At 34.5% G+C, this 12,213-nt stretch overlaps 1 protein-coding gene across 1 annotated transcript in view; it reads right to left on the reverse strand.

The window, feature by feature from the left end:
- The window catches only part of EFCAB13 (EF-hand calcium binding domain 13), an 82,636-nt gene that overhangs the window by 1,576 nt on the left and 68,847 nt on the right, over positions 1 to 12,213 (reverse strand). The window contains 2 exon segments of the mRNA XM_072744532.1: positions 1,923 to 1,994; positions 7,405 to 7,455. Coding sequence (XP_072600633.1) covers positions 1,923 to 1,994; positions 7,405 to 7,455 — 123 coding nt within the window.

Here is a 12,213-nt window from a genome sequence, read left to right on the forward strand (position 1 = left end):
AAAAAAGGCCCACAAAATGGAAGAAAAGATTTGCAAATCATGTGTCTGATAAAGCTGTAGTATCCAGAATGTATAAACTACAACTTGACAAATAACTCAATTTCAAAACAAGCAAAGGATACATGTCTTCAAAGAAGATATACAAATGGCCAATAAACACATGAAAAGATGTTCAACATCATTAACCATCAGGAAAATGCAAAACCAAACCCTGGTGAGATCCTTGTTAGACTAGACTATACTTAGACAGTAACAAGTGTTGACAAGGATATAAAAAAATTTACATTGCTGGTGAGAACGTAAAATGAGGCAGCTACTTTGAAAACACTCCAGCAGTTCCTCAGGCTGAATACAAAGTTGTCATGTGACCATTAATTCCATCCCCAGGAATGGGGATGAAGAGAAATGAAAATATACATCTATACAAAAACTTGTACTCAAAAAATATACACCAATGTTCATAGCAGCATTATCCATAATAGCCAAAAAATGGAAACAACCCAAATATCTATGAACTGATAAATGGCCAAAGACAATGTGGTATAACCATGTAATAGACTATCCTACCACAAAAAGGAATGAAACACTCATTTATGCTCTAATACAGATGAATCTTGAAAACAGTATGCTAAATGAAAGAAATCTGCCATGAAAGTCACATATTCTAGGATCCCAATTATATGAAACACTCATAATAGGTAAATCAACACAAACAGAAAGTGGATTAGTGGTTGTCAATGGCTGGGGAGAGGTGGATATAGCTACCAAAGGGTACAGGGTTTCTTTTTGAGGCAATGAAAATGTCCCAGAACTAGAGTGTGATGGTTGCACATCACCATCCATCCACCTAAAAATACTGAACTGTCTACTTTAAAGGGATGCTTTTATGGTATGTGAATTATATCTCAATACATATGTACATCTGAATTGCATCTCAGCCTTTGGGCTAAGATTAAGTGTAAAATGTACATCTGATAAATAATGCCACCAGTTACAAAGATGTACTAATTTTAGAGAGATTAAAATGCAAAAAAGAAAAGAAAATGTAAAAAGCATTTAGAAATACATTATTAACAGAGGTGTCTGCATCTGTGGAAAGTTCTTTGGTAGGTGTTCTCTGTAGACATGGGGGTTAGGAAAAGATGCCTGTATTGAAATGGTCTCCCTAATTTCAAAGATGATGAGAGGAACTTCGGGGACAAAGATCAACCAATAGTCTTTATACAGCAGGGGCAAAATGATGTCCTTAAGCAGACGATATGAATGATACAGAGATTAATACCACAAAGAATTAGACAATTAACTGAAGTTAAGATTTCCATAAATGAAATCAATGGGCAGTCCAGTTGGGGAAACCTGAAAACTCCAGCGGCCTAATTTGAGATGACACAATAGAGAGTAGTTATGCTTCATCCAATTTCCCGATTGGATTTAATTCACCCATCCAGAACCCCCTGAATGAAGAAAAACTTACTGCCTCTTGGGTTAGCACTTTGTAATAACAGCAAAGATGTTTCCTATGTATCTTCATCAACCCTATTTCATTTCTTTCCACTCCGTTATAACTTTGTCCCATTTTCCTCACTTTGTCTTTTATAAGCTGCTCAAAATCTTTTTTTTTTTAATTTTTTTTAAAATTTATTCATGATAGTCACACACAGAGAGAGAGAGAGGCAGAGACACAGGTAGAGGGAGAAGCAGGCTCCATGCACCGGGAGCCCGACGTGGGATTCGATCCCGGGTCTCCAGGATCACGCCCTGGGCCAAAGGCAGGCGCTAAACTGCTGTGCCACCCAGGGATCCCCTCAAAATCCTTTTTAAACCTATAGATACTATAGAGTAAAAACCTGACCTCTAGATAGTAATTTTTTTAATATTTCATTATTTTAGTCATTTGTCTTTAACCAGTAGTATTCACTTACCCATTGAGTCTTTGAAATGCGGACTTTCTTTAATTCTTGTAAAGAAATCTTTCAAATTCACCTCCTTATTATCTGAAAAGTCAAAATCAAGTATGCTGATTGATATGCTTGGCACGAATTGGTACATAAAATAAAGACTGATTTATGATATCTAAAATTCCATTCTACCTTATTTTCTATCTCAAATGATTGAAACTATTTCAACATAATTTTTCAAACTTTAAGCAACCATCCATTGAACAGCTGATGATATTAATAGCTAACTTTTTTTGAGTTCTTACTCAAAAGAACTTACATAACTTTTCAGTTCCTTATATATAAGTATCCTTTTATAATGCTTTACATTTATTAACCAAAATCTTCACAATAATTCCATAACAAGGGCAGCCCCAGTGGCTCAGTGGTTTAGCGCCACCTTCAGTCCAGGGCCTGATCCTGGAGACCCAGAATTGAGTCCTGGGTTGGTCTCCCTGCATGGAGCCTGCTTCTCCCTCTGCTTGTATCTCTGCCTCTCTCTCTCTCTCTGTGTGTCTCTCATGAATAAATAAAATCCTTAAAAAAATAATTCCATAACATGTGTATGCTTGATCTGCCTATCTTTAAAAGATGAAAGCATAGAGAAATTAAATAACTTGTCCAGGTCACAAAAGCCAAAAGTACTGAAAGCTATAGTATTTGAACTGAGGCAGTATAAGGTCAAACATGACAATGTTAACTATTAGGACATATACACACACTTGAAGTAAGATGCAATAGTGTAACCACAGCAGAAAATATAGGACTATCAACTACATTAAGAAGACTTTAACTTACAACACAATGGAAAGTTGGGTAGCACAGAAACTATCATACTGCAAGTCCCTAGAGATGCTGTATGAACTACAATATTCTACAAATACATGACTAAGTTATATGAAAAGGAAATAATGTTAGGTGAGCACAGAAATCCAGAGTAGGAAATAGTGAGTACTAAGTCTACAACTATTTAGGGATATGTATCAGATCCCATAGTGGCAAGGTGCTTTATCTAAATGCTCATGCATATTCACAAAAGAAAACTTGGGTCCATAATACATGAAGAGTTTGAATTTATTTTTTTTAAAGATTTTATTTATTTATTCATGAGAGACACACATAGAGAGGCAGAGATGCAGGCAGAGGAGAAACAGGCTCTGTGGAGGGAGCCCGATGTGGGACTCAATCCCAGGACTCCAGGATCACCCCTGGGCCGAAGGCAGGTGCTAAACCGCTGAGCCACCTAGGCATCCCAAGAGTTTGAATTTAGATATCAAATACAACTGGGATGTTTAAAGAAGTTCAATCCTGTGAAAGGGAGATTAAAATATTGTATTCACTGGCTCAGATAAACAACAAGGAGACCTAAATATTCCCAAGAGGCAGTGAGGAAAAGAAAATCTCCTGTAAAATAATCTCCAGCATCTCATGTGGGTTGGGAGTCTAAATTTACACTACTCTAAACCACTAAAGAATATGCCATGATATGAGAAACCCCAGATCAAAACAAAAATTGACTGAGGTCAATAATAATCTGTTTCCTGGCAAAGGCAATAAATAACCAAAATGTGATGGGGAGGTACTCTTAATCCTAAGACTCATGGGATTCCCATGGAAAAAACAACTATATGGTTAAGATAAGCCCCAAATAAAAAGCCCTAAAACCAGTGAAACTCATCAGCTTCTAGAAGTATTCCCACCTGATCTGATGCTTAAGCATGGCTATATAAAGGAAGAGATCAAGTACATATTACATGAACTTAAAAATGTAAAACAATGATAAATATATGCCCACCTGGAAACAACAACCAAAACTAAATAATTGTTTTGAAATGTAGAGACACTTTGGGTATATTCGTTGGTTAAAAAACAGAACAGGACAAGTACTATAAAAGGACAGTTGAGGGTGGATCTCCTCTGAAGAAAGACTGCATGTCAAAATTAAGCTACTGGTGTCATGTCTTTGTTTTATTACATAATAGTATTTTCCACCCATGCTTATAAGAAATGAATGGTAATTATCTAAATAAGCATATATATATATATCCAGATGAGTATGACCAGAGATATGATCAATAAATATTTAAATTAACAGACTATTCTGGCTCTAATTTGTATCAGCCTAAGTCTCCAGTGTGACTACTATTTTATCCACACATATATGCTTTAAGACTGTTTCTCATCAACAGGGAAAAATGGAAAGAATCTCAAGCCAAAAAAACTGCTCACCACTATTTATAACAACCCACTTATTTCAAGCTGCATTTAAAACCAAAAAATTATGTGCCAAAGAGAGTATGATGAGTTATCTGAATCCATCAATCCATTAAATACTGAATGAGCTGTAAGCCTTTCTTAAATAATAGTTAAGTCTTCCCCCAACTCTGGGAAATGAACAAGGGGTAGTGGAAAGGGAGGTGGGCAGGGGAGTTGGGGTGACTGGGTGATGGGCACTGAGGGGAGCACTTGGAGGGATGAGCACTGGGTGTTATGCTAAATGTTGGCAAATTGAACTCCAATAAAAAATTTTTTAAAAAATAGTTAAGTCTTCTATATGTAGGTCTAAAGATTTCTATCAACTAATAAACAAAAAATGGCTAAAATTTGAGAGGAGATCTCTTGATCCTGAGGGCCACTACCAGTCCATATTGAGCTTTTGTGTGATTGTCAAAGGGCACCCCTCTGTATGTTTCAATTACAAAGAGGCACACCTGCCTCTGGGCAGCTGCAGTCTAGCACTGTGGTCCAAGCCTGAAGAGCACAGTGAAATAGGAGTGCATTTCAGTCTCTACTTGTACCCTCTCAACCAGGCATCTTTGTGCAAGGCACAACCCATACAACCAAATGGGGTAGTCCTGTTGATACCCCACCAGTTTAAAATATAAAGTGTGATCATTATCAGGTGTTTTAATTTTTCATCAATATCATTTCCCATTCTGTTTCTCTCTCAACCTCAAAATGAAGTCATTGTGTTTCCACAGTCTGAAAAATTGTTACGTTATACCAACAGATCTCAAACTTCACACTTGGAAAGAACACTATAATACCATTTTAGACTTTTATTCATTCTATTAATATTTATTTTATAGCTACTAAGACCAACAATGAAAATTTTAGCACTCTCATCAGAGTTTCCTATAAAAAAGTTTTTCTATAAAACCCTGAAAACAGAGACTGGTTCTGTCATGTCTGCAAAAAAAAAAAAATTATAATACATTATATAGTTGGTACTATGAGAAAAACACACATAAGTTAGTATGAAAGCACTGAGACAGTTCATCTAACCTACAACTCTGAAAAATTTTATGGGATGAGAAGTGACATTTGAGCTGAGTTTAGGGGGGAAAATGTGAGTTTGTCAGATAGGAAATGTATCGAAAGGAAACAGCACATGCAAAGATATGGAACCAAAAGCAAATAAAGCCAATTTAAATTATAATAAGTTAGGACACCTGGGTGGCTCAGTTGGTTAAGCATCTGCCTTCAGCTCAGGTCATGATCCCAGGATCCTCTCCCTTGCTGTCATAAATTAATAAAATCTAAAAGATAAATAAATTCTAACAAGTAGTATGGCTACAGAATAAATACAAGTGTAAAAGTGATGAGAGATGAGACTAATGAGATAAAACACTTATTGTCATTCAATCATTCCAAAAATATTTACAATTATATGAGTTAATAACATGAAAGATTTGAAACAATACCTAGTTCAGTAAATATTATATAATACTATAATATTAGCTACTACTAAGAGCCTGCTAAAAGCCAGGATTATGCTAGGATCTGGAGCAAAGTGAAGACATGGTCCTTGGCCCAATGACCCTTCCAGGCATGTAAGAGAAGAATTATTAATCAAATAATCAAAAATATGACTGGAAAATAAACAGATTTTAACATGGGCAGAGGACCTAAATAGACATTTTTCTGAAGAAGACATTACAGATGGCCAACAGACACATGAAAAGATATTCAACATCATTAATCTCAGGGAAATGCAAACCAAAATCACAATAAAATATCACCCTACACCTGTCAGAATGGAACCTCTGGGCACTGTTGGTAGAAGGTAAATTGGTACAGCCACTGTGGGAAACAATATGGAGTTTCCTCAAAAAATTAAAAATAGAAATACCATATGACCCATTTAATTCCACTACTGGGTATTTACACAAAGACAACAAAAACACTAATTCAAAAAGATACATGCACTCCTATGTGTATTGCAGTATTATTTACAAAAGCCAAAATATGGAAGTATCTCAAGCATCCATCACTAGGTAAATGAAAAAAGATGTGGTATATTATGAAATATGACACTGCCGTGAAAAAGGCGAGATTTTTGCCATTTTGCCAACATGCTAAGTGAAATAGGTCAGACTGAGAAAAAAAAATTTGATTGTACTTGTAAGTGAAATCTAAAAAGCAAAACAAACAAAAAACAGAATCAGATTTATAAATACAGAGAACAAACTAATTTTGGCCAGAGAGAAGGGCAGTAGGAGAATGGGCAAAATGGGCGAAGGGGAGTGGGTGATACAGGCTTCCAGTTATGCAATGAATATGTCATGGCACAATGTAGGGAATATAGTCCGTGCTATTGTAATAACATTGTATGGTGACAGACGGTAGTTACATTTGGTGTAACTAATGTGGTGAGCATAACATAATGTATAGAGAAGTTGAATCACTCTGCTGTACACCTGAAACGAATAAAACATTGTATGCCTCCCATACTCAAATAAAAAATTTTTAATGAAAATCATTTTATTTTGGTCTTAATGAATTAAGATGATTTAAGCTAATATTTGTGTTACTTTATTTTTTTCTAAGTAAGCTCTATACCCAATGTGAGACTTAAATTCCTGACCCCAAGATCAAGAGTCACAGGCTCTACCGACTGAGCCAGCCAGGTGCCCCATTTTTGTTTTTACAAGATAAAACATACTGAGCATTTCTAGTATTGTTTAAAAAATGAGTATTTATAATATGAAATAAACGCTATGAATGAGACATGGTTTAATGAAAGCATGTAACAAAGGAAGCTGACCTAGACTAGCAGGTGGGCTCCCTAAAGGAAACTGATGCACACCTGAAAGATGAGTAAACATTAACCAGGCAAAGAGGGTCAGGGAATAAAATATGCAAAAGCTTTGTGGCAAGAGAAAAAGAGATTATCTAAGGAAATGAAAAAGCCAATATATTTGAAAGTACAGAAAGCAAGGGTAATGACAGAAAATTATGCTAGAGAACTAGGACATGTAGGATTTTGGTCTTTAACAGCAATGGATATGTTTAGAGAGTTATAAATAATGTGACATAACATGATCAGATTACTTTTTTTAAAAAAACAATATCACTTTGGCTAAAGTAGGAAAAATGGACTAGGAATCCATTGGCACTTGGCAATGATCCTAAAAAATAACTCTTTTATAGAGAATGCTTTCTTATATACATATAAAGTTCTTACCATCTGCTTTTGGTAGTTTCAGATTTGAAGACAAAGTCTCTTTCCTAAAATCTGCAAATTTAGAGAAAGAGATTATGCCATAAGGAATAGCATCCTGATTTTACCCAGTTTCAAAAAAAGCCAACTGATAGATTAAATACTTCATTTCTCAGTAACATTTATCATAGACCATTCCCTTCTCAAAATCTTCCACTGGCTTCCAAAATATTATTCTCTATTCTTCCTCTTATTTCTTAAATTCCATGGATTTGTCAACCTCCAAAGCTCCTTAAATGTGGCTGAGAGTTTAATGTCACAAATGTTTCCTTTCTTCCTAAGAGGGCAGGTTAATCCCCAGGCCCAATTATTCAACAAAATGTTTAATTATTAGTTTGAATCATCCTTCCGTAGTTCTGCTTGCCTACCTATCTACCTAATTCTGAAGCTTTTCATAAGGACAAGTTGCAGTTATACCCTTCATTCTATACACTTTCTACAAAAAAATGCAAATTGCTAGAGAGATCTATTTAAGGAACAAGTGATAGAAATAAAATATGCCCATTTGTATAGATGGACCATATTACAGTTAGAGAGCAGTTTAGAGTAATTCACGAGTCCAGGTATTACCTTGAAACAAAAGGTTAGAATAAAGATGCATTATATTTATCTTAATTTTTTCTACTTGTTCTAAGCAAGATAAAAAGACTAACCTATTAAAAAGTACTTTCAAAATAGTAGGTTTGGCAATTTTATAAGATAACTCTAAAACAGGATTTCTCAACCTCAGAAAAATTACATTTGGATCCAGATAATTATTTGGGGGAGAACTGTCCTATACACTATAGGATGGTTAGCAGCATCCCTTGCTTCTACTCACTAGACGCCAGCAGTCCTCACCCATCAGTTCTGACAATCTAAACTGTTTTCTCACATTGGCAATTTTTCCCTGAGAGGTAAATCTGATCTTATTTTCTAGCTGACGCTAAATTTAAAGATAGGAAATGGCTTTCCAAATATAGATAAAATCCATCTGGGTATATCCCAACTGAGAATCTAGATGGGTCAGATAATTCCTTTGCAAATAACAGCTCAACACTTATATAGAGTGTTATATGACAATGTTTTTATTGTTCATTGTTTTTTTGTTTCATTTCATTGTTTCTATTGTTTATTTATTTAAAAATAAAGAGTCAGTAACTTGTACTTTTCAAAGGGTCTTTTGCCTAAAAAAAAAGAAAGCTAGAAAACTATTAAGACCTCTCTAAAATTCATAAAAGGAAAGGGATTAACTTTGAAATGAAACTACTATAGAAAGAAACATTTCAAAGCCATACAACAACATATATAAATACTTGGAGACCAACTTTATAATACAGTCCAGGAGATCATCCAGGAATCTGATACTATAATAACTAAATGCAATAACTCTGGATATAGAATATAAAGTATATTCCTAAATTTGATCTGTAGTAAATCACATTTCAATACATTTATAGTATTATTTAGGAACTGAATATTAACTAAATATTATTTAGTTAGAAACTATGTGTTAAGATTTAATTAGTATTTTAGTAAAATATTTTTAAACTCTTAGATAAAATTTTAGAAGAAATACTTATTACAAGTCACTGGTTATCTGCTCAATCAATTTACCCTCAACAAAGGAATCATCCAGTATTTCTTGAAGAATTTCATCAGTGAAATAAATTCTATTGGTGTTTCCAAGTGTATCTGCATATTTGTCCTTATAAGACTGATCACTTTCTTCCATAGAGTCCAATGTATCGATGATGTTATTCAATGCTACAAACACAGACAATATACATACAACATGTAATTCAGCCCATGGATCTAAATCTTTAGAACATAACAATAAAACTGATGGACTCTTCTACATTTGCCTATCCAAAATGGCAGTCACTACCCATATGTGGCTATTAAAATAAATAGAGCAATCCATTCTCCACTATAGTTTTCTATAGCCCCTTATCTTTATTCTTAAAACTATTTTGTTAAAATCCTGGGTTCTGGGTGGGCTATTCCTGTACGAACAAAAAAGTATGCTACTTTTTCTCTACTTATCTATTGATGAGTTCACCATTTCAGTAAAAAAAAAAAAAAATCCTCCATTCTTCACAACTGTTCTCAAATCCCTATCCTTCCCTTTCCACTTTCTTTCCCTATACCCCTTGCTTTTGTCAGCTCACTTCACCCAATTTAGAGAATCAGCAAAGCCTATTATGTTTAGCACAATAACATCAAACATCTAGACTAGGAAATCCATGACTGATCTCCCTTAATTAAAAAAAAAAAAAAAACTTCAGGGGCACATGGATGACTCAGTCAGTTGGGCATCTGACTCTTGATTTTGGCTCAGGTCATGATCTCAGGATCTTGGGACTGAGCCCCACATACATTGGGTTCTACACTCAGCATGGAGTCTGCTTGGGATTCTCTCTTCCTCTCCCTCTGCTCCTCCTCTCACTGGTACCCTCTCTCTCTCAAGTAAATAAATGAATGAATGAATTAAATCTTTTTAAAAAATCATTTACATTTCTAAAGTACATATCTAAAAAAATCATCTGTCAGGATTCAACAAGAGAAATGTATAATAACTTACTTTAAAATTAGCTAATTTATGTAAAAGTATAATTTAATACATTATGGTGTTCCATGATTTAGTCATTAGTTATCGGTAAGGAATTTCAAAAACAGGCTATGTGAGGAAGGGCTGAAAGGAAATGTGAATCTAGAGAAAAGATGATTCAATGTGAAAGAGAAAATCTAAGAGTTCTCCTCATATCCCTGGAAGGCTACTGACAGGAGGAAGAGTCCAAATGTTAAGTATGGTTTAAGAATGGAATTATAATGCAGGACTTCCACCAAATAATTGGAATAATTGACTAGTTCTACAACTGTCCAAAATTATGAAATGGGCTGCTTCAAAAAGTCACAAGGATTTCCATGATAAATACTAGGATAAATGTGTACTACCATTAGCCTGTCCCTGAAAGCCACTAATGTGGCTTTTAAATAAACATATAATAATGAAGAAACTCCATATCTAATGAGCATGGAAACTATCAAATCCTCTACTACAGACCTCATTCTCTGGTCACAATAAAATAAAACTAAAAATAAACAATAAAGATAGGGCAATAATGAAATTAAAATTGATTTAAAAAAATTTTTAGGGCAGCCCCAGTGGCTCAGCGGTTTAGCACCACCTTCAGTCCAGGGCGTGATCCTGGAGACCCAGGATCGAGTCCCATGTCAGGCTCTCTGCATGGAGCCTGCTTCTCTCTCTGCCTGTGTCTGTGCCCCCCTCTCTCTCTCTGTGTCTCTCATGAATCAATAAATAAAATCTTTAAAAATAAATAAATAATTTTTATGTATTTATTTATTTATAAAGATTTTATTTATTGATTCATGAGAGACACAGAGAGAGGCAGAAACATAGGTAGATGGAGAAGTAGGCTTCCTGAGGGGAGCCTGATGCAGGACTCAATCCCAAGACCCCAGCATCATGACCTGAGCCAAAGGCAGATGCTCAACCACTGAGCCACCTAAGTGCCCAAAAAATTGCTTTAAAATTTAAAGTTTTCTCTTAAACAATTCTTACATTAGGAGAAAATCAAAATATGCCTGAAAATACTTAATTCTTAAATTATAAATAGAAACACTAAATATAAATCTAAGAGGTAGTGCTTTAAAAAGAGATAATTAAAAGATTATATTAGTAAGCATAGAAAAAGTACATATTAAAATAATTTTTTACAGAAGAATTTTTAAGAATTAATATCCATTATTGATAAAAGTTTTTGCAACCCTTTCAGAGGATAATTAAGCAGTAGTTGTTAACATCTTACATCTGCATATATTTTGGTCTAGCATTGTGACTTCTGAGGAATTTATTCTCCAAGAAAACTTTGTGCACATATATACATACAAGGATGCTCATCAAAATGTTTGAATGATGAAAAATTGACAATAACCTAAATATTATCAAAACTGTTGTGGATAAAATTATAGTACACCCCCACAATGCAATATTATGCAGTCTTTAAAAAGAATGAGGTAGTTTATATGACATAATGGGACATGGAACAGTATCTAAGATACAGTGTTTATTTCTTCAAAAAAAAGCAAGTTGTGAATATTATGGACATAGTAGTTTACTATTTAATAATTTCAGAATATACAAATATTCATAAATACAAATTAAAAAGCCTATAAAGTTACTTACCAAACTTTAATAGGGGTATTTCCAGAGGGTAACATTACAAGAACCTTATGCTTTATATTTCTTACATATCTGGTCACTAAATTTTTAAAAAAGATTTATTTATTCCTTCATGAGAGAGAGAGAGACAGAGACAGAGACAGAGACACAAGCAGAGAGAAAAGTAGGCTCCTCGGAGGGAGCCTGATGTGGGACTCAATCCCCAGACCTGGGATCACGCCCTGAGCCAAAGGCAGAAGCTCAACCGCTGAGCTACCCAGGTGTCCATGGTCACTAATTTTTTTTTATAAAAGTTTAAAAATTGCCATTATTACAAAATAAAGTTTTCTTATTTAGCTTTTGGAAAACATTACAACTTTGTGATTTTCCCAATTTTTTCCATTGAAGTAAACATTTTAAAAAAGATTTTATCTATTTATTTGGAGAGTGCACATGTGCACTCTGTAGAGGCCCAGAGAAGGCCAGGGAGAGGAAAAGAATCTAAAGCAAACTTGGAAAAAAAAAAAAAATAAAGCAAACTTGGTGCTGAACACTGAGCCAACAAGTCGAAATGTTCAAATATAGATGAAACAAACATTTGACACAAT

Source organism: Vulpes vulpes, chromosome 2 (assembly GCF_048418805.1).
Source record: "Vulpes vulpes isolate BD-2025 chromosome 2, VulVul3, whole genome shotgun sequence".
Taxonomy (NCBI): Eukaryota; Metazoa; Chordata; class Mammalia; order Carnivora; family Canidae; genus Vulpes; species Vulpes vulpes.